At 49.0% G+C, this 22534-nt stretch overlaps 1 protein-coding gene across 9 annotated transcripts in view; it reads left to right on the top strand.

Moving 5' to 3' along the window:
• JADE1 (jade family PHD finger 1) overlaps positions 1-22534 on the top strand; it is a 58373-nt gene that overhangs the window by 20553 nt on the left and 15286 nt on the right. For 8 of the 9 annotated variants that reach the window (XM_020886524.2, XM_020886593.2, XM_020886550.2 and 5 more), the window contains 7 exons: positions 578-655; positions 10762-10847; positions 13007-13164; positions 14979-15166; positions 17489-17700; positions 20300-20467; positions 21633-21749. In XM_020886524.2, the coding sequence (XP_020742183.2) occupies positions 578-655; positions 10762-10847; positions 13007-13164; positions 14979-15166; positions 17489-17700; positions 20300-20467; positions 21633-21749 (1007 nt within the window). Of the gene's footprint in view, positions 1-577; positions 656-10761; positions 10848-10983; positions 11066-13006; positions 13165-14978; positions 15167-17488; positions 17701-20299; positions 20468-21632; positions 21750-22534 lie in introns of those variants that run through there. The other variant, XM_020886600.2, reaches the window with a different exon arrangement.

Genomic DNA, 22534 nt, shown 5'->3' with positions numbered 1-22534 from the left:
GCTGGGGTTTGGAGATGACTAGGATAGGCATTTGCATTCCCAGTGTCCCATTTGTTTTGTTCCTAGAATTCTAGGTATTCAGTTTTTAGGATTCTTTCAGCAGTATTTGCCTGAGAAGCAGTGCTGCCCAGTGCAGTGTAAATACTCACACATCCCGGCATAGCCCCATCCCTAGCCCCCACCCCCCAACACACGTGTAAAATATGAATCTGTATGTAGTGAGGAAGCACTGTGCTCACTGCCATGGGCTTTTTCCGCAGAGCTTGCTGCCAGTCAGCTAAAGAGGCTCCCGGAGTAGTTGTAGTGATAATGTCAGAGGAGCGAGAGAGAAGCCCGGCACCTTTGGGAGACCTGCTGATGTGTAATTTCTCCACCTCTCCCCCTCCCTTTTGAACCTGTTCTGTTAATAATTGCACCTAATCATGTCTCTCTGGTCTTTTTACTGTTTATAATTCACATGCTACTTAAAGCCGACTGTTTGCTTTTTGTGTGCTGTGAATCCTGGCTGCCATGTGAAGCGCAGCTCGATGGCCGTGTATTATCATCTTGGGTTAAGTGCTGTCTCATTGCTTTGCAGGCTGCCTGCTGCTTCCCGGGGAGATCATGAAACGAGGTCGCCTTCCCAGCAGCAGTGAGGATTCTGACGACAATGGCAGTAAGTCCTGCTTTGTTGTTCTTGGAGCCTACCAGGGTTTGGGTCCATGTAAAAACAGGATTTTTTAATGTAATGCTTTAAAGAGCTGAGGCGCTTCATGTATCAGTGAGGTCAGAGAAGAGCCAAGGCCTGAGTATCACATCTGAGTGGGATGCTGCAGGCCTTCATCTTCCTGGGTGAGGTTGAATGCAGGCGGCATTCCTCAGGCTTCCTGTTTGTTGTCCAAAGGTGAATAATCCAGTTTCCAGAGTCACTAACTAGTATGTCTGTTTTTCCTAAACACCATTTACAGCACTTCACAGTTGCTCTTTATGAAAAGGGAACTTAATCGAAGGCAGTTAATTATTAACTAGTCCAGCCTGATACAGAGGGAGATTGGGCTGCCTGGTGTGATGTGAAAATATCAAGCACAGGTTTTTAGTAGGTCACGAGTCAGCGCTCTTCAGTGGATTTGAACATGACTGTATTTAATAATACTACTGTCTGCGACTCAGCTCTCTGGCATCCTCATATTTTCACAGTGCAGCTGAGAACCAGAAGTTAGTTGGCTTCCAGGCAGTCAAAATAAATGTCACACAGCGTCTGTGTATTGGGAAGCTCACAGACGACCCAGGGAAGAGTGTCTTTCAGATAACAAGGAAATTTTGAACCTAGCAGTGTGCCTGAGCTCTGACCCATTATCTTATGTTTTGTATTACAGATCAGATTTGGTAAATCTTGAAAAAATGCTTGCTCTGCTGAGTGATGGGAAAGGTATTGGGCCTGTTTTCAAGGAACTCTCTGTCTTTGACACATGACTTTCCATCAGAGCTGGATATTATCAGGACAATTGGAGATACCTTTCTTATGCACTGTGGAAATGAGTATATGTAGACACACATTTAGAGGAGGGAGGGGCCAGGGAAACCTATAGAGGAGGCGGAAGTTGAGCAGGTCCTGAAGGATGAAGTTGTTTTATGCAAACAGTTGTTTTTCTGTGCTGCTCCAAGCATTGGGCAGATTCAGTTAAGTTCAGTTCAGTCGCCCAGTTGTGTCCGACTTTGTGACCCCATGGACTGCAGCATGCCAGGCCTCCCTCCCTGTCCATCACCAACTCCCGGAGTTTACCCAAACTTACGTCCATTGAGTCGGTGATGCCATCCAGCCATCTCATCCTCTGTCATCCCCTTCTCCTCCCACCTTCAATCTTTCCCAGCAGCATCAGGGTCTTTTCCGATGAGTCAGTTCTTCACCAAAGTATTGGAGTTTCAGCTTCAGCATCAGTCCTTCCAATGAACACCCAGAACTGATCTCCTTTAGGATGGACTGGTTGGATCTCGTTGCAGTCCAAGGGACTCTCAAGAGTCTTCTCCAACACTACAGTTCAAAAGCATCAATTCTTCGGCACTCAGCTTTCTTTATGGTCCAACTCTCACACACATACCCGACTACTGGAAAAACCATAGCTTTGACTAGATGGACCTTTGTTGGCAAAGTAATGTCTCTGCTTTTTAATATGCTGTCTAAGTTGGTCATAACTTTCCTTCCAAGGAGTAAGCATCTTTTAATTTCATGGCTGCAGTCACCATCTGCAGTGATTTTGGAGCCCAGAAAAATAAAGTCTGCCACTGTTTCCCCATCTATTTGCCATGAAGTGATGGGACCGGATGCCATGATCCTAGTTTTTCTGAATGTTGAGCTTTAAGCCAACTTTTTCACTCTCCTCTTTCAGGTTCATGAAGAGGCACTTTAGTTCTTCTTCACTTTCTGCAGATTAAAAGCAGCAGAATTAAAAACAGCAAATTGGAGAGCAAGGCTTTGCTGTGGGCAGCCACACTGACAGCCAGCAGAACTATTAGAAACAGAAGAACTCAAATGCAGTTTGGTTGGAGCTTTGTGTGCAGGCATGGAGCAGCTAGGAGGAGAAATGGTGGTGATGGGAAAGCTGTGACCAATTGGGAAGGCCGGGACCCTCTCGGACAGGCAGTGGGAGCTGACCTTTGGCACGAGGGAGGAGTGAACTGGGTGAGGAGAGCAGAGACACAGGAGTGAGCACTCTGGGAGAGGGGCTCGCCTTCTGCCTCAGGGAACTGTGTGAAGGGGCTGTACCCCACCTGTGGAGCCGTTGGGAATGCCTTCTGAGCTTCTTGGTGCTTGTTGGTTCACGACCCTCGCAACTTGTTTTCTTCAATATTTACTTAGGCTTTTTGCTCCTTGAGGCAAAATGAGCTTAGGTGTCCCTTTTCTGCGCCTCTGGTGCCTGTCCGAGTGCCCTCTGGAGCTGTGTGCACGCCGCAGGTGCTGCTGCTTGCCGAGTACACGGTGCTGTCCCGCAGCAATTGCAAAACGAAAGCATTGCTTTTCAGGTTCAGAATTGATCAGAAGGGCTCACGAATTACTGCCAGTGCTTGATGAAAGGCTCAGAGCAGCCTCTTCCCCTGCGTTTTTGCTTGAGGAGAAGGTCTGTGCTTGCTCTGGCTCTGGTCTCTTGTCCACCTCGAGAGGGCTGGGTCATAGAAGGTTCTCCTGGGATGTTCCCTCAGACTTAGACCCTTCTGCTTTCTGGAGGAGAGCTGCCCAGTAGAAGGGAAATGTTCTAGTGTAAGTAAGGAACTGAGTTTTAAATTTTTATTTAATCTTAGTTAAAATTTAAAAAGCTACATGTCTAGAGATTACCATAGTGGACAGTGTAGTTCTGGACCCGGACCCAGTCCAGGCCTTCTCAGCTGTCACTCTTGATTCATTATTGTCAGCGGACATAACGAATCCCACAGCCTTTGTGGCTTAAACGACAGACATTTACTTCTCATGAGTCTAGAGGCTGGAAGTCCACGGTCAAGATGTTGGCAGGTTTGCTTTCTCCTGAGGCCTCTCTGCTTCGCTTGCAGACCAACTGCCACCCTCTTACTGAGTCTTCACAGATCTTTCCTCTGGGCATGTGCATCCTTGGATGTCTCTGTGTGGTTAAATGTCCTCTTGTGATCCAGTGACATTGGGTTGGGATCCATCATTTTAATCACCATTTTAAAGGCTTTATGGCCAAATAATATAATACAGTCAACATTCTGAGGTACTGGGGGGTTATGTTTCAACATAAGAAATTTGGCAGGGGACACAGTTCAGCCCATAGGCGACCAGATGCTTCATCTAAACCTGTTTTTTCACCCAGAGCTCTCTAGGAGGAAGAAAGGTGTCCAAAGTCCCACCAAAAGTGTATCCATCAAGTCACCTTCTTTTTAATGGGCTGTTTTTGTCCTCCGGCTAATATGTTTGTGTCTATGCTGGTCTCCCTGAAGAAAGCAGGGATGGAGGACTAAGGTAGATATTTATAATGTGCTGGAGGGTTAATGTAGGCAGACCACAAAGCTGGTTTTTCTTCTGCCCTAGGCTCCATGTGGAAATTGAGTCGTGGTAGAGGATGAAGACGACAGCTGCTGATAGAAGGGAGGCAGGCTGGCCTCGTCATGGTTGATCCAGTGGAAAGTGGTGTGGTGGTACTTTGTGGCTGGGCTGCCGGTCTCGGCCTGCTGATTTGGTTGTTAGGGTGGTGATGGTTGTGGCAAACAGCTCTCATTTAGAACCCTTGGAACGTCGGGTCATATAGACACATGCACACATCTACACCATAAACACACTTTCCACCTTCTCTCAGGGCGACTGCTGTCCTGTTTGGGCCTCTGCCACCAGCCTGCCTGTGTGCGTTGGAGACCATCCTCTTGTGTAGCACACGGTTGGTATGAGTAGGGTGCCTTCTGCCTATGCACTCTGGTACCCAGAACTGAGCCTGCCCTTAGTTGAGTCTGGGTGCTTGGAAGCCTTGCTCATAACAAGGGCTGGGGCAGTGCAGTGGCCCCTCTCCAGCCTTTCCAGCTTGCGTTTCTGACAGAAGTTTGGCAGCAGCTCCCAGCCCAGTGCCTCGCATGTCCAAGTGGAGAAGAGACAGCTGCAGACGTCAGCTTGGGGCCCCCACAAAGCCATGGCTGGACCTGGCTGGCCTCCTGGGCTGGAGCCCTTTGCTTTGATTTCTGGCTTGGTCTAGGGGAATAGTGGCATGGTATTTACAGTTGGGGATGCACAGGCACTTTCTGCGCCAGTGCAAGCCCGCCTCCAGCTGCAGGCATAGCTGTGGAAGCCTTTCTCCAGGTGCCCTGGACTGCCAGCCTCGCAGTTGGATGAAACCGTGTTGGGGTGTTCACGGGCTGGGCTCCTGGGATGGGGTGGCTCAGATAGTCTTGGAAGTTTAATGCCTTGTGCCAGGGCGCAGCCTTGGGAAACAAGCGCTTAATTTCTTCCCGAGTCCTTGGGCCTTCGTCTTCAGGGCTTTTGGCAAATGCGACAGTGGGGCCACCAGCTATTTTCAGCGTTTCCATCCAGCCTGAGGGGGAGGAGAGGAGCTGGAGACTGAGTTGGTCATCAGTGGCCAGTGATTTTAATCAACGTGCCTAGATAATGAAGCCTCCGTAAAAATCTGAAAGCACCGAGTTCGGTGAGCTTTCAGGTGGTGAATCTGCGGTGGCTGGGAAAGACTGGTGTGCTCTGAGCGGGCTTGGACGCCCTGTGCCCTTTCCCGAGGCCTTGTCCCGTGTGTCTCTTTATTGGCTATTGATTCATCCCCTTCAGTATCTTTCTTATAATAAATTGGTTATCTAGTGTGGAACATGTGTCTTTGAGTTCTGTGAGATGCTCTAACGAATGACTCGAGGAGAGGGTCTTGGGAACCCCTGCCAGTCAGAAGCATAGCTAACAACCTGGGCTTGGCGGCTGGCCTCTGAAGTGGGTGGTGGTCTTGTGGGACTGAGTCTGGAATCTAGTTCTGTCTCCATGTCAGAATTGAGTTGAATTTTTGGACATCCCGCTGCCACTTGACAGTCGCTTGTTAGTATGCGGAAGCTTCCGCAAGCGCATATTGGAATTGGGTCTAGGAACCAATTTTGCCTCATGCCCCAAATTACAGGGCTGTGTGACCTGTCTGTGGGAAGGCCTGGGGTGTGGCCGGGGGTCATGGGGCCGGGCACCTTGTGGACGCCTTACCTGGTCTCCTGGTTTCCACACCTGTGCTCACCCTGAAAGACTTCTGTCCTTTCCAGCTACCCAGCCGTTCTGCTCCCTCACTTGTGATGACAGAAAACAGCTGAGAAAAAGTCGGACCGACTGATTCTGCACTTAGCAGTGCAGGTTGATGAGTGACAGACATGACGTTATGTGAGGACTTTATTTTTCCTGGGCTCTTTCCAGCTTACAGATAAACAGTGAAGAAAGACCAACGTTTTTAGTGGATGAAACATATTTTCTGATTTGGACTTTTTGTGTTAGTTACATTTTTTAATAACTTGCTTTCACTTTGTTTGTTTGTTTGTTTATTTGACTGCTTGGTTTCCTTCATGACAAGTCTTCAGAGGTTCTCTGTGGTTTCTCTTTTGCATAAAGGTTAATAACTCTGCTTCCGCTTCTATTCCTGTGTGACTGGACCTTTAATTTGCTCCTTTCCCACCATCAGCTGAATCTTGTGACACCGAGGAGTTGTGTAGGAATTCTTGAAATGTGGGAATTTTAGCTCAAGTACTGCAGAATGTGTGCTGTATCATGTCTCCTTTAGGCACGTGGAGAGGGTTTTATCCCTTTTCACACCCAGCTTGTGGCTTGTCGACATTGAGGGGCAGAGCATCATCTTGGGCTCAAGGAACAAGTAGCACCTGATCTGCTCCGTGGACTTGGACTTAACAGAAGGGTTGGGTGACTATGAAACATTTGTGTCACTTGGTTGAAGGCCCAGGTATGTTGAAACATTCCTGGGCCAGTGCTCTGAACATGCACCCATCAAGCTTTGTGCTTTGGAAGATAAACCGCAGAGCTAAGAAGCCATGTTGGGAGGGAAAGGGGTTGGGCTGTGGGAGATGTGGGGTCAGGCCCTGGTAGAAAGAGCAGGGGTGTGTGAGGCGGGCCTTCTACCACACAGTGCAAGCAAATAGGAAGTGTTAAATCTGTTCCCTTCTCAGACTGGACATTGCGTAGCACCACCTTACTGGTACAGGGCTGCCTGCGCCTTGCTCTCTCCAGTCTGCACTGTTGTGACATCGACTGGCCCTCTGGGCTCCATACTTGCTGGTCCCAAGCATCTTATTTTGTTAAGCTGGTTTAACACTCATAAAAAAACCAGTGTGGTATTTAGGGTCTAGAAGCGGGGTCTGAGACAGGAGATGCGCCATTTGGTCGGGGGTGAGGTTCTTTCGTAGCTTGCCTTTGTGGTGGTGTGAGCACCCACCCGCGCTGCCATTCACTCTTCTTGCTGAACCTTTCATGCGTTGCACCACCTGGAAGGCTTAACACACACGAGCTACCAAATGTTGGAGGTGTGTGCAATATGTATTAGATTTACTCTTGAGGTTTTGCCCTTCTTTTAGATTTAAGGCAAGACAGCATGACTATATTTCAAAGGACAGTGCTGAAGGTAAATGCAGACTAGAACCAGAAAGCAGGCTTAGTAGTGCAGAGCACGCACAGGATCATGCTCATGATGCTGTGACCTGTGAGCCTTTTGTCACTTTCATCACCCCTGCATTTCTGTTTTAAGGGAAGATGGGGATAATAAAGCAAGGCTTTATTTTTCACTAATTCTTCTCCTTGTTTTAATAGAGATTAATTGCTGATACTCAAAGTACATGTCAAGAATTTAAAAGTCACTTGTCAGTAGAGTGGACTTAACTTTAGGTAATAATATCTTGTGTATGGGAAGTAAGGTAATTTTAAATGTTATGCCGAATTTTTAGAGTTCCTAACTCTTCTCCTGAAAGCAACAAGAAAATAAAACAAAAATTTACTTGCCATATTCTTAGCTTGTCAGTAAATGTCAGCACTCTGAAAACAAAAACAAAATATAGCTTTTAACCCAGCATAATCTTAGCACGTGGCTTTTCAGAACTAATGAGTGGCCAGTATTTTACTGTAGTGTAAATCGTTGTCTCCTAGTCCTTTTGTGTTAGAAATACTCTGATTTTTTTTTTTAACCCAACATACTTAAAAAGTTCTATAACATAACTTTTTAAAATTAAAAATAAGTGTGAATTGTTTTGCTTGGATCATGGTCTTGGAGGAACTGGAGAGAACGTGGCTGATAGAGAACTGGTATAGGGACATCAGGCATTGCTTGGAGTCTCCTGTGGACTTCGTAGATGGAGGTGTGTTCTGGTCAGGAAGCAGTGGCCCCACCGTGCTGTCTTTAAAGGCACTAGTGCTTTATTTTCCGTGACCTCATTTTCCTTGAGCTCAGAAGCCTGTCTTCTAATAGTTAAAACAGCGGTGCGTTCTGAGTACCTGCCACCTTCAGTTCTTGGGTTACAGTTCTCAACAGTGACGCTGTGTTTTTTGTCCACTTAGAGACATTTTTTAAAACATTAAGCATCTACTGTGTGCACAGCACTGACTTAGGTGTACTGGATGTTGTAACTAGTTATTACATAGTTTTAAAGTGAACTAGAGGGAGGAAATCGCCAGCAACAAGAATCTGCCGCTGGACAAGGGAGGGAAGGACCAGCTGCTTCTCACTATTCAGCAAAGTCTAGGTTCTGTACAGACCACCTGCGTAGAGTAAAATGGAGCGTTTTCTTCTCCTTTATTCTAAATGGATGGCAGAAAATCATCAATTATTTTCTGCTCACATTTAAAAGTGTACACTTTGATACATGTTGACATGTTTACACCCATGAAATCATAAAACCGAAGAGAATCCTTCCCTTCCCTCTTTCCCCAGTCACCTCTGATCTATTTTCTGTCACTATAGATTAGTTTCTATTTTCCAGAGTTTTATATAAATGGAATAGTTTGTACTCTTTTTGTCTGGCATTTTTCACTCCACATAATTATTCCCACATTCATCCATGTTGTATGTATCAACAGCTCATTCTTTTTTAATGCTGGATAGTATTCCATGGTATGGATATGCCACTATTTGGGTGGTTTCTGGTTTTTGGCTTTATATGTAAACTTAGAACATTCTTTATGTCAGTGATAATTTAAGCTTAGCTTTCCCCCCAGTCTTGCCCTTTCTGCAAAGGAGAGTTTAATATTAATTTTTCTCTTCCTCCTTTTGCATTAGGCAAATTAAAAGGAAGAGAAACAGACTATTTCTGGGTGGACCATCGTTTCTCTTCGGTAATACAATTAGATGCCAAATTTGTAGCAGTTTTGAATATCTGTTTTTAAAAACAGGCAACATTTTTCAAGAATGTGAAAGCAGTCCTAGGAAAAGTTTCAAAATGATCACCATTCCTTGGATTGAGTTCTGTGCCAGCTGCATGGAACCTTGGGAACCAGCCTGGAGGTTGTCCCTAACACTTCAGCTAGCGATTCACAGTAGAGGGGCCACCCCGTTCCGCCCTGCATCTCGGCCCCCTCCCCGGGCTCCTGGGCGGTCCGTCCAGAGTATGCCTGTGCTCTTCCCCTGTCCGGGCCCAAGGACTGGAGGGGGCGAGACAGGCCTGTCTAGAGACATGAGCTGCCCAGCGGCCTTCCTCTCTGGGTTCCTCATTTGGTTTCTGTCTTCCTTTTTCCAATAATGACCAGATTGAGAACTTCCTGCAAGTCAGACTTACCCCAGTATGCCCAGAATATTCCTTTCAGTGTGGGAGTGAAACGTTCTTGTTCATTCAGGGCTCTAATACTGAACCACTCAGTAGGGTTACTGGTAGGAAATCTGTTCTGCTGGCCTAAGAGCACAGTCAGTTGACCCAGTAAACGAGCCTCAGAGCCTCAGGACTGGTCATCAACGGTAGTGCTCTTGCCTGTTGAGGGACACTTGGCAATCCCCTTAGTCTCCGTCATGGCAAATCTGATGATAGGCTTACACGCAGAATCTATTTCTTTGTATCCCCAAGGTCTTAAGGGTGCTTTGATTGTGTCCCTTGTCTCTGGAATCTGTAGAGATAAAAGTTTCCTGTTTGAGTGAAAAGTGATTTTGTTGATAGAATGGCAGTCCCCCTCAGGTTTTAGCTTTTATTTTGGGGGGAGGGAGAGTGGTGTTAATTTATGGGAAATGCTACAGTCTGTTGAACATGGAGGAGAGTTATTAGGAAGTTAGACACACTGCAAGTAGTTAGGAGGGTGGTTTCGGATCTCGGGCAGTGATGCAGCATCCAGAGACTGGAGGCAGTGACGGGTGGAGAAGAGGGGCTGAGGTGCTGAGGTACTGGGCAGCCGAGTTCTACTCGGCCATTAATCGGATGTGTGCTGAGCGAGGAGAGTTTAGAATGACTCTTGAAGAAGAAAACGAGGTTTGAATAAAACATTGAGGCCAGTTACTGTAGTGCTGAGGTGACCCACCTTAGGAGCACTCTGGGCCTGATTGATGTCTGATCTGAAGGTGAACATGGATCTGGTGCTCGTGCGGGAATGCAAGTCTGACAGTCTCCCGGGTGAGACTCTGGGTGTGAATGCACCCTCCCCGGGGAAGGAGGCCTGGAGCAAGAGGACTCGGACACTGTGGCATTAAGGAGACACAGGCGGCCTGGTGGGGCTCCCAGTTCTCTTGATTTAGTGGGGGAAGGGGCCACACGATGCAATAAAAGCATCCTGTCCTCTGAGCTCAGAGAAGAGCTGATGCCGGCAGGCATTTTCTGGGAGAGGGGAGCAGGCACTTTTAAAGGTGATGTGGCCGCAGCCCCTAGTCTGTGGCAGGCTGGAGTTTTCCTGTTCTAGGAATTGCTAAGTTCTTTTGTGGAGTCAAAACTTTTTTCCTAATGTTTTGGGGTATGGATTTAGGATATAGCACAATGATGTTAGCGTTTAAAAAGTTCCTGAAAGTTTTGAAGTTTCTGGATTTATATTTACCACTGTGAGACTCTGAACCTCTTAAGAAATGCAGGCTTATGGATGAAGGCACCGCCCCCATGGTGTTCTTGAGCGGCCTCTTCCCTCTGTGCGTGTGTGTGGCACAGCGGCCCTCAACACTGGGTGCAGGCTGGCTTGCTGTGGGAAGTGAGTGTGGTGGGAGTGGAGGAGCTCCTGGGGAGAGGGGAGAGCTCGGCGGGGCGCCGGCCGTCTCCTGGGGTGGCACTGAGGGCGCCTTGCTGCCAACACAACGTGGCTTGTGTACCTCTGATTGACTGCTTTTCTTGGGACATTTGTGTCTTCAGGCCTGTCGACTACCTGGTCCCAGAATTCCCGGTCCCAGCACGGGAGAAGTTCATGCTCCAGACCTGAAGATCGAAAGCCTTCAGAGGTATTTCCTGAGTGGTGGCATGACTGTGCCTGTCCTGCATGTGTGTGTGAGTGTGTGTGGTTGACACACACACCTGGTTGTTGGCATTGATGTCAGTGTGTTCTTGGGTAACTTATGTAACCCCTCTCTTCCTCAGTTTCCAAATCTGTAAGATGGGGATAATACAGGTGTTCACCTGACAGGATCCTTATGAGGATTAAGAGGATTAATACACAGAGGTAAATTGTGCTCAGTAAATGTTAGTTGTTATTAATTATATTCTTCAGTTTTTTTGACTGAAAAATCCCATGGACAGGAGCCTGGCGGGCTACAGTCCATGGGGTGCAAAGAACCGGACACGACTGAGCGTGCATGCACTGTGGGAAGCTGGCACCTGTGTGGGAGCAGCCGTCCCCCCCAGCTAGAACCCCTCCCGGTGTCAGCACTGGGCAGTGTGGGTGTTGTGGCCTTGGCCCTGACCTGTGTTTTGTTCCAGGCTGTTGTTGTTTTTAAGTTTCTGAGTTGAAATGACTCCATGCTTGAAGTGCTGAGGTTGAGCCCTGCTGGGGACCTCTGAGCTCACAGCCCTTTGAGGGCGTCTGCCTCAGTCTCGAGCACCCCCTCCCGAGTCTCTAGTGCAGGAAGAGTGGACTGACTGCTTTTTCTCTTCTTGTTGCTTCAGTTTGATTTTTTTTTTTTCCCCCTTCTTTGGCAGATTCCCTTATTAACTACTGATACTCATCAGACTTAATTGGAATATGTTTTTAAGTAATCTGCTTCCTGAAGATGTAGAGCTGAGACTTGAAAGGACTTGTCTCTTCGGGGGAGGGGAGGGTGTAACTGACAGTTCACGCCCCCTGGGGCATGGGCCCCTGGTCTCACCTGTGCTTTTGTGGAAGGTGCACAGCCCGCTTCCTGCCAGTTCCTGGGACTTCAGTGACACACAGGGGGAAAGTCCAGATCCAAAATGGCAGGCTGGAGACACGGCCCTTTTATTCAGACACTGCCTCAGACTTTATTATGGTGAAGTTTATTAAAGTGATCACCAGCCTGAAAAGTCACCAGGAAAAACAAATATGGACCTATTCGCAGGCATATAATGTGAGCTGTACTTCGCAGCACAAGAAAGAACTCCCTGTCCCAAGAAGAGAGAGTTCAGCATTGTGACTTGTGTAAACAGAGAATGTAGCTTACAGATGCAGGCTCACTTCGTGCCAAATACAACTTGGGATGTTGCTAATGCCAGGGTCAGTGCTTCCTCCTGTAGCGCTGAGACCCGCGCGGACTGAGGCGAGGCCCTGGTGGGGGGTCTCCGTCAGGAACAGCCCGCATGCGGGGGTCCCCTTTGTGGTTGGTCCCCCCTTGACCTGCGATGAGGCCTTGAGGTGCTCTCTTGGCAGAGGGTACCTTGGAATCTGTGGTCTGTTTTTGGCAGGGCGAGGAGAGGCGGGTAGCTTGCTTTCTTCTTTTCCTCTCGTCCTCCTCTTCTTCCCCCACAGATGGTGCTTTCCTGGCAGAAGTTACACTAGGTGAGGGAGTGCAGACACATTCTTTACAAGCTCCTTTCTGCCTGGACTCTCCTGCTCTGTTGTTGCTTCTCTCCTAGATTTTTGCAGCCTTTGCTCTGCCTCGCATTGGCCACCCAAAACCCGCCTTTCCAGACACCTTGCCAGAAGCCCTGGTGCCCAGCGGACAGGGCCGGGTGGACGCAGCCTGAGGGTGGGAACAGAAGCCTTGGTGGCCCTGGGTTTTGGCTTGGTGTTGTTACATGGTTAGTGGAGTTCTAGTTCTTAAATATTTACCAGGAAGTTGCCCTTGAGTGAAATGTCTCCTTCCAGGGGTTTTCAGGCACATTGTCTTCAGCAGCCTGCTTGCTGAATTGGGAGTCTCTTAGCAGTTTCCCAGGAGGACACTGAGGTTCCTGAGTCTTGGTGGCTGGCGCAGACGTGGCCATCTTGCAGAGCCAGGCAGGGGGTGAGGGTACTGAGCTGCTGCCGCTCCCGTCCTGAGCACGGCCCAGGGTGTGGCAGGCCCAGGGCTTTCCTCAGTAGGTCAGACTGGTTCTCTGTTGAAACAGTGACCTGGTTACATGGCAGCACCATGGTTACCCTGCAGCTGCCAGTGCTCTGAAGAAGAATGCAAATACCCAGTGTCAATGACCCTTTTCTCTCCCTGTCCAGGTGTTTAGGACAGACCTGATCACTGCCATGAAGCTCCATGACTCCTACCAGCTGAACCCGGACGAGTACTATGTGCTGGCGGATCCCTGGAGACAGGAATGGGAGAAAGGGGTCCAGGTGCCAGTGAGCCCTGGGACCATCCCCCAGCCTGTGGCCAGGTAGACGTACCTGGGAGAGGGGCTACCCCTCCCGCAGCAGTGGTCTTCCTGCCCCGAGAGCCAGCCGGCTGCGGGGAGCAGTGTTGGACTTAGCAGTAGGGTTTCTGGGGGAGTGAGAAATGGTCCAGAGGTGGTGCTGTGGGCCTCCACCTTGGGAAGGTGCTGCTCTCCTCGAGAGGAAGGTAAATTCCAGGACTTCCTGGGAAGTGGGGGGCGGGGTGGGGCGCCTGGATGTAGGCACAGTGGCTCCTTCTTCTCTTGAGGCTGCTTTCCTGGGGAGGGGTGTCTGCCTCCACCTCAGGGGGAGAACGGGGGTGAGCAGTCCTGTCAGGTTAGGGCTGTGTGGATGGGACCTTAGAGTCCTCCTTGGATAAACTTTGCCCACATGTTCTTAGAGACTTTCTATTGATTTTACTTCCAAACCTCTTTTCCCCTGAAAGGTTTTGAGGGTCGGTCTTTGATGACCCACCTCAGCATGAAGCTGGGCCTGTTTGCTCACCTGTCTGAGGCTCCTCCCAGGGAGGGAGCACCTGGCTTCACTGCCTTGTTGTCAGTCAGCTGCCTGCTTTGCGAAATGTCCTCTTTCACCATCACTGAGTGTGGACTGAGCTTACCCTCACCCCCATCATGTCCTCAGGCACTTGCGATGATCGAGTCTGATTACTGGGTTAGGGGTCCCTGGGGCAAATGTCCCCATAACTGCGCAGGATTAAATGACCCTCCCAGGCCGGACTGCCATCTTTGGGGAGCGAGTGGAGTGTTCACTGGGCTCTTCAGGAGTCGCCCACCCCTGGGACATGGCACCACGGAACTGCTCGGCGCTGGCGTCCCCATCCCAGGCGTTCCGAGCCCAGCAAAGGACAAGTAAACGCCCACAGAGCTTGTGGAAGTTTTCACCTGAAACCCTGCCCTTAGTTGAGTAGGAGGAAAAACCCCCTTAAATTTGCCTATCTCGGTGTCATATATTAATAGATAAAGGCACTCTGGTATTATAAGGGTGATGGAAATACTCTGACAGACTCCTTGGACAACTGGGTGTTAATGCAAACTGCCGGCGCCCTGAGACCTGGAGGTGGACGGACAGTGTGGATGTGAGGGGCTCCTGGGCCACCGTGGGCTCTAGTCATTAGCAGTGGTTGGACCGTCTCATGTGCTGTCTTTCTCCTGAGCGGATGCGAGGACAGCATTCTCCAGGTGTTCACAGGTGGAAGTGTGAGGAGCAGAGGGATCTTGCCTTCTGTCCTGGGATCCCCGGTGTGTGTTGGGATCCCGGCCTAACGTGGCCGGGACTCTGATTCTCAGGCTGCCTGGTAATGGTCGAGGCCCGAGTTTTAGCCCTGGAGGTGATGGTTCTCCCCTCGGCTCCCCAGCGCTCTGCTGTAGCCGCTGTCTGTGTGGCTGCTCTTGTCTCCCCCGTGTCCCAGAGAACCCCGTGCTTTGTGGTCTCCAGCAGGGGCGGGCAGGCCTGGTTCGTGGAGGGAGCTTCAGTCGTTACCCCTCGACACTTAGGGCAGAGTGCGTTCTTGTGTGTGTGCCCCGCTGTCAGATGGCGGCAGGCACGCGGGGTCCTGGGGAGCCACACGGAAGAAGCTGGTGGTGACAGCTGCAGTTGTGTCACTTGTCATCTCGTTTTATTTTAGGGGCTTTAATGACTCCTAGTTTATTTTATTACGATGTTAGGGTGTTAACTCCTAACCAGGCGGTGACCTGGGGTTTGGGGGTTGGAGGTGGACGCTCACCTGGGGCCTTCTGACAGACAGACTTGCTTCCTTGTGGCAGGAAGGGTAACCCGGCTGCCTTTTCTTCTTAACCAGGGTTGTATCTGAAGAGAAATCCCTCATGTTCATCAGGCCCAAGAAGTACATTGTCTCGTCAGGCTCCGAGCCTCCGGAGCTGGGCTACGTTGACATCCGCACGCTGGCCGACAGCGTGTGTCGTTACGATCTCAACGACATGGACGCCGCGTGGCTGGAACTGACCAACGAGGAGTTTAAGGAGATGGGTGAGAGACGGCTCTGTTGCCTTGTGATGAGTAGAGGCCTGCAGGTGAGGGGAGAAGCTCCTCACCACCTGGGGCGCTGGCTCCATCTCAGCTTCAGACCTGTGGGTCCGGCTGCGGCAGACCCGAAGCCTGCGTGTGCTCCCTGGGCGAGTGGTGGGACTGAGGAGGGCTGTTTTCCACGGGGGAGGAGCAGGGCTCCTGGCTGCCACCCTGACCTACAGCCCTGAACCTGCCGCTTCCTTACCTCCAGGAAAGTAAGGAGGCCGAGCTCTTCAGATCCCTTCTGAAGAGGGATCTGACCTGCTGTTGCTCACAGTAAACTCTGCAGCCAAGCACACCGTTTTCCAAACACGGCACTTGTGCTTTCACCTCAGCGATTCCCCGAAGTCTTTTCCTAAACCTGAGTGCTCCGTCTGTCTGTCCTGGCTTTCCCTGGGGGAAGCCCCACCTTAGCGGTGCCCCGCCCACCGAGATCTCTCTGCACATCAGTCAGCTCCTGTGTGTGTGCAGCTCAGGGCGCCGCACCTCCTTTGCTTGCATCTCCTTGTGTCATGACAAGGATGACATGTGGGTCTCGGCTTACGCGCCACTTCTGATTGCTGAGGGCTGCCTGAAGTGTATGGGATGGCAAGTCAGTGAGGCCCAGTCTGGGTTCCCCATGAGAGACTGTGAGGATTAATTAGCTTTGTGTGGTAGGTCAAGGTCGGGAAGTGGTGGCACAGGCTCTTTGCAGCCTAGCTTATGTAAGTATTTATGAAATGGTGAACAGATCTCAGAGCCCTGCAGGACTGAGACTGTGTGTGTGTGGGTCCCTGAGCCTCACGTGGGGCCTGGCATGTGACGGGTGATGCTGTGCCTGCTGCTCCCCAGCCCCTGAATAAAGACCCTGTGGACTGAGCTAGGAATTATGACAAAGCTGATTCGTTCCTCATGACCTTGCTTTTAGATATTAGTGGCTAGACTGTTAGCAGACGACGAGGTTGCTTTATAGAATCTGTTCAGAAGTTTTCTCTTGGAACAGAATACTATGTTTCAGCTTCATAGACTTTGTGGAAACCCCTGTGTTCCACCAGACTGGCTCGGTGTCCTGAGTTAAGGCAGAGGGACTGATGGCCAGGGGCTGGGGGCTTCTGTGGATGGTTCAAGGGGTAGTGCTGGGTCTCTGTCAGACAGCGAGGCACTGCTGAGTGCTTTGGCAGGATAAGTGATGCAGTTTTCTAACACGTACTGAACACATACTTGAAGACGTTTACCTTGGCTTTCATTGGTCTTTTTTATGGTGAAAATTAATTATAGGGTGTAGGGTTGTATTTTCAAAGCCAGTGATGTTTTCAAAACTGGTAGGAAGAATTGAGATGAAAGCGTCTGGCCATGCAGAAACGATCTTGTTATTAAATAGGGTTTGAGATGAGAGGTGGCTTTTTTGAATATGTGTTTATTAGGGCCTATCACAGTGCCAGCACTATTGTGTTCTCCAGGTTTTTAAAAACTGGAAGTGTCAGTTAAATTTATGGTAATGCGTAAGAGTTGTTGGCTCTGATGACGTTTCTGTTGTTCCTTAGATGTGTTTTACTGTTTTTTTACAGCCTGTTTATTCTTTTTTGCATGAGTGTTTTCATTGCAGGAAGTTTGGAATACATCCACAAATGGAAGAAAATAAAAGTCTTATCCCACCACTAGTTATAACCATGATAACCGCTTAAAGTTTATTTTTGGTCATTTCTTGCATAAGAATGCATTTTATTTGATTCACAAGGAGCTGTCTTTGCTTTAGACGTTGCTTGTATTTCTGTCTTTCATGGGTCTGATTAGCTTATGCATCTCAACTAGTAAATTCAGATGGTGAGGAGGGATAAACCAGGTAAATACATTTTGAGTATTCACAGTGAAATCCGTTCTCAGCACCATTTTAAGCTGAAAAAATGGAATGTGTTTTGAAAAAATAACCAAGCCATACTATGCGGTTATGGTTTTGAAGTCTGTTACATGCTAGTTATATATAATATTGTAATGAAATGACAGTCTAATGTATTCAATACTTAATATCCTTGAACCCTTTTGGGATTTATCTTTCACTTTTTTACCTTCCAGTGCTGTGTCTTCAGTACCTGATCATAAAGAACAAACTGTTGTGTAGATATGTCTTTCTGCCTTTTAGTTTAAAGATCCTTCCTTGAAAGGGTCAGAGAGACATTCAACAGATAATATTTGGGACACTCAGGATACATTTGTTTATGATATTCTTTGTGAATTCATTAGCATAACTAATATTATATATTCATATGGATTTATCAAAATAGATTTGTGGCATTTTTCCTCCAGGAATGCCCGAGTTAGATGAATATACCATGGAGAGGGTCCTGGAGGAATTTGAACAGCGGTGCTATGACAACATGAACCACGCGATAGAGACCGAGGAAGGCCTGGGAATCGAGTATGACGAAGATGTCGTCTGTGACGTCTGCCAGTCACCCGATGGTGAGGATGGCAACGAGATGGTGTTCTGTGACAAGTGCAACATCTGCGTGCATCAGGTAGGTGGGCAGCGGGCCCGGGAGGAAGCCACAGACAGGGTCGGGGACGAAGGACATGTGCCTATCTTTTTTCTTAATACCGCGTGTTTGAAGTATTTCTTGCTGCTTTTACAGCCAGGAGAATGGGATCCTGTATTAATTTTCTCGGGCTGCTCTAACAGAGTGTACCACCAGCTGGATGACTTAAAATGACAGAAATTATTGTCTTGCTGTCTGGAGACTGGAAACCCGAATTCAAGGTGTCGGCAGGGCCACACTCCCTCTGAAACCCATAGAAGAGTCCCTCCTCAGCTCTTCTGGCTCCTGGCGGTTTGCTGACAGTCGTTAGCATTCCTTGGCTTTCACCTGTGCACCACTCTGGTCTCCGGCTTTGTCATCGCTTGGCGTCCTCACTGTGTGTCTCGGTCTTTACACTTAGCTGCCTTCTTGTAGGAAAACCAGTCACAGTGGATGAAGGGCCCTCCCTGCTCCAGTGTGAGCTCATCTTGGTGAACTGCATCCGTTTTCTTCTGGGTTAGGACTGACTTTAACATAAACTTTTCGGGCACAATTCAAAACGCCACTTTTGCTGACATCACAATAAACCAAGCCCCTTTTCCTGAACGTTATTTCCTGTCCTCCCTGATGTCAATAGGATTTGGCGGTTGCTTCAGTAAGGATGGGCATAGGGTAATTTAAAAAGCTTGGGAGACTCTCAGTCTTGACTCTTCTTTGATTTATTTTTTAATACAATAATAAAATAATCTGTATTTCTGTGGGGATGTGTGTTCATATAATCTCTTTAAAAGACTGTTCTGAGGTACTTGCTTTGAGTTCACATGTTGATGCTGAGATGACTTGTGTGGGATGGTGGCTTGGCGACCTGGGGAAGAAGAATCAAGGTTGTGATTCTTGGTTGTCCTTCTGGCCGCCTCCTGAGGGTCCCTTCTGCCCGAGGACCTCACAGGCTGTGTGGCCTTAAACCGTCTCATCCTGATGACGCATGAACCATAGTCTTTTGCTGTTATAGCCATCTTGTAGCTCTGGATTTTCAGATGACTGGAGAGCTTTCCTTGGGACAGTGGAGAATTCTCACAGAGGTTTTGTTGTCTCAACGTCATGAGCTCGTGGCTGCCATTCTGCTCCTTTGTTGTCTGTGCTATTTTACTTGGATGACATTTTTTTTTTTTTCCTTGCCAGTTTTATTTTTTTTCCCCCCTCATCCTGAGAAAAGTTTTGTTTGAAAAAAAGAATTCTGCTTGGAAACTACTCATACCTTCTGTTTTGTGAATGAGTCAGCTGGTGTCAGGGTGGGCTCTTAAGAGGCCCTGAGTGGGTTACTGGCTGAGTTGAAACTGGAACTCCAGGGCGGGGGGCCGGGGGCAGGGCTCTAGACACCCCACCCCCCGGCCTGGTCTTTGTTCTTTTGGCCACACCACATTGTCTGTTAGTATTTCCTCTAGTTCCTTTTTCTTCTGAGATGTTCTTCATGACTTGTCTTTAAGGCATCCTTTGTTTAATATTCTAATTTACTTAGACTTGTTTTTCCAGTAAAAAAGAAAAAATTACCTGTTCAAATGAGACTTTTTTCAAGAGTGCCTGACATAGACTTTTTTGGTATTTGAAACCTTCGTGTCAGTTCTATAAAAAGTTTTGTCTTGTTTTGTTTTTCCAGTAAGTCTGTGTTGACAGTGGCTCATTCACGGCATGGACACATGCTCCTAAGCTCCAGGCTTAGTGTCACTTCACTTTGCTGCACTCATCCTGTGGTTTCCTTTTTGCGTCCTGGATATTCAGATTGCACAGTGGCTGTTTTTCCTGTCTGGAGAATTGGAGCTGTGTTACTCTGTCTCTCCACTTCCTGACTCGTAGTTAGTTCATTTAAGGATAAAGTTCTGAACAGTTTGGTGTTTTTAAACGGCTCTGACTGTGCTCCTGGTACCATCACGGTTTTCTTTCTCCACTTCTTTGACGTTCTCCTTTTCTTCCTTTGACCCATGTTAATGGCTTTTAGTTGCCTTGAGTTCTGCAGTTAGTGCTGACTTGTGTAATTTGCCGTCTTATGTAAAGCAGGCTTTGTTTTGAACATCAGCCAGAGAGACCAAGTTCTTTTCTTGTCTAGAAGGTCTCATTTTTCTGCGCCTGTGGTGTTTGCTGGGGTGAGGAGGTGTGGGGACCAGGCTGGTAGAGTGTGCTCAGCCTGCGGATCCAGGCTGCCCCTTGGTTCCTCCTGTCTGGAGGCGTCTCATGTAATCGCTTTGGGATTCTTTGTGTGTTCTCCTCACTCTGTCTCACGTGCATCAGTAAATCAGAGAGATGCCTACCCCATCTAGCCCCGCAGAGTGTTTTGAGGATTTACTGGCTAATACTTAGAAACTTGGTACAGAGGGTATCTAGCTACACAGCAGATTTCTGTTAGATGTTTCTGTCCGTGAGTGCTTCTCGGGCGCTTCCCCACCCCGAACCCCCCCGAGTGTGCGGCACCCACCTTTACTGAAGGGAGTGCCAGTTCTATTTGGTGGCAGTTCTGTTAAACTGTTTCTAGGTGTTTAAAATTAATAGACATAATGGGAAAAACAACTCTCCTCTCTTTTTCTTGGGATGTGCGGTGTCTTCACAGGCCTGCTATGGAATCCTCAAGGTCCCAGAGGGCAGCTGGCTGTGCCGGACGTGCGCCCTGGGCGTTCAGCCCAAGTGTTTGCTGTGTCCCAAGAAGGGAGGAGCGATGAAGCCCACGCGCAGTGGGACCAAGTGGGTGCACGTCAGCTGTGCCCTGTGGATCCCGGAGGTGGGTACCCTTCCGGGCGGTTCAGCTCCAGAGCCGGCAGCTGCTCGTTCTCACGGGGAGCCATTCATTCATTAGCGGGCCTCATCGTAGCTGATCAGTAAAAAGACGCCTGTGAATTGCTGCTCCTTTTTCCACCTTAAATTGAATCTGAAGCGCGCGGTCACCTGCTTACGGCGTGTACATTTGTAGAAATGTTACCTGGGAGCCACAGCTAGTTGGATTCCTGGGTCGAGATGTTCCGATTTGTCTTCAGATGCCATTGTAGCTGACCCTCCGCTGCTCACGGGCTCCCAGGAGTGGATCCATGGCGTTCACGTTGTGGCCTTCCCCCGAGGTGGGCTGTGATCCCCTGGAGCTGGCGCACCATGCAGGCCACACAGTCGTGGTTAAAGAACCACTGCTCTAGGTCACATCTGTGTGATTTACTTGGCTTTGACCTTTTTAGTTTCAGGTCTGGTCTAGTTTATTTCAAGCCCCAGACCTTGACTAATTTAACCTGCATCGCTCACTCTGAGAACATCATTTGTGATTCAAATTTTAGCATTTTTTGGTGTGTAATTTTGGTGCATTTTCCTGCTGAGGAAAAAAGTTACCTGAGTGATTTGAAGTGAGGCTTCAGGACTTGGGGTCTCACAGTTTGGTATTAACAGGATACAGTTCAGTGATCCAGGCCGAACACTGAGAGGGCAGTTTTCTGTTTAGTATGGAGTAACATTTCTGACTGAGGAGAATGGTTTTTCTTGAGAGAGAGAGACTGATTTAAAAGCAGTCAGTATTTACTTGCTCAATTGCTCACAGTGTGTTCAGTATATTTAAGATGGATTTCCAGCCTTGACCATGTCTCTGTGGACCAGAGGTGTACTCGCTTACCTTGTCCTGATGCGTACACATCTGAGCTATCACTCGGGTGAGCAGTGAACGGTGGTATATCTGAATGTCTTTACAAACAGGATGTTTGCATCAGAAGAAACCCAGCCCCTCTCGCCAGGTGTGGAACTCGCCCCTTTCCAGTGGGATTGTACCTGTGCGAGGGGGGCGCAGGCCCCTTGGGAGCCCCTGGTAGGAGAGGCGTGGGGAAGGCGCACAGCCTGAGGTTCCTCCTGTCCGTGCTCTGCCCTTGCCTGCCTGATGACCTCTGCCGCTCTGTCTTGCTGTCGGCCTGCAGGTGAGCATCGGCAGCCCCGAGAAGATGGAGCCCATCACGAAGGTGTCCCACATCCCCAGCAGTCGGTGGGCACTTGTGTGCAGCCTCTGCAATGAGAAGTTTGGGGCATCCATACAGGTAACCAGCTCAGTCGGGACAGTGTGCCCACCCTTGCCTGCACTGCAGGGCAGGGTTCTGAACTAATTCTCACAGGGTTCGGAGATGGGACTGGACTCCAGGAAGCAGGGTGAGGTTCCCACAGCCCTCTGAGGTTGCTGGGGGCGGGGGGTGCAGCCACACTCGGTATACACGTCTGTTGGTGGATTGTAACCGGAACACCAGCTGTAAGCATCACAGGGCAGCTCAGAAGTCTGCCTGGGCTGCCCAGCAGTTCCGTCTGTGCCTGTCTCTCCTTGCTGCCACAAGCCTGGGGTCGTGGGGACAACCCTGGGGATGAGCTGGAGGCTTGGCACTTGAGGGACAGTCACCCCCTTACCTGCTGAGGGACCCCACCGGTGTCTGAGGCGTGCACGTGGGTTCCTAGTCCTGGTGCACTGTTTGGAATCAGCTTGGCATGCTGATGCTTTTGTGTTTGGTAAAACAGGGACTCCTTGGAGCACCATTTGGGTAGGGGGCACCCCTGAGGTGCTGCTCCTAGGGTTCTGCACAGCCTGGTTTCTTATTTTTTTTCCTGCTCTGTGTGTGCAGGTGGGGTTGGGGTAGGGAGCCTGTATATAAAAATTGTGCCTGCATTTTCTGTGTCCATGCGCAGGCAAGTGCGGAAGGTCATAATGTAGGAAGTATTAAGGAGAAAATATAGATGGCCTGGTGGTTTTTCGTGTTGTATAAAACGCTACTAGAGAAGTTAAATTCTGGGCCTTGCATTTTTGGCATCTAGACAGTCTTAAGAGGTCTGGGGTTCT

This window comes from Odocoileus virginianus, chromosome 12, assembly GCF_023699985.2.
Source record: "Odocoileus virginianus isolate 20LAN1187 ecotype Illinois chromosome 12, Ovbor_1.2, whole genome shotgun sequence".
Lineage (NCBI taxonomy): Eukaryota > Metazoa > Chordata > Mammalia > Artiodactyla > Cervidae > Odocoileus > Odocoileus virginianus.
The sequence above is the reverse complement of the archived record's forward strand: the minus strand, read 5'-3'. Positions and strand labels throughout refer to the sequence as shown.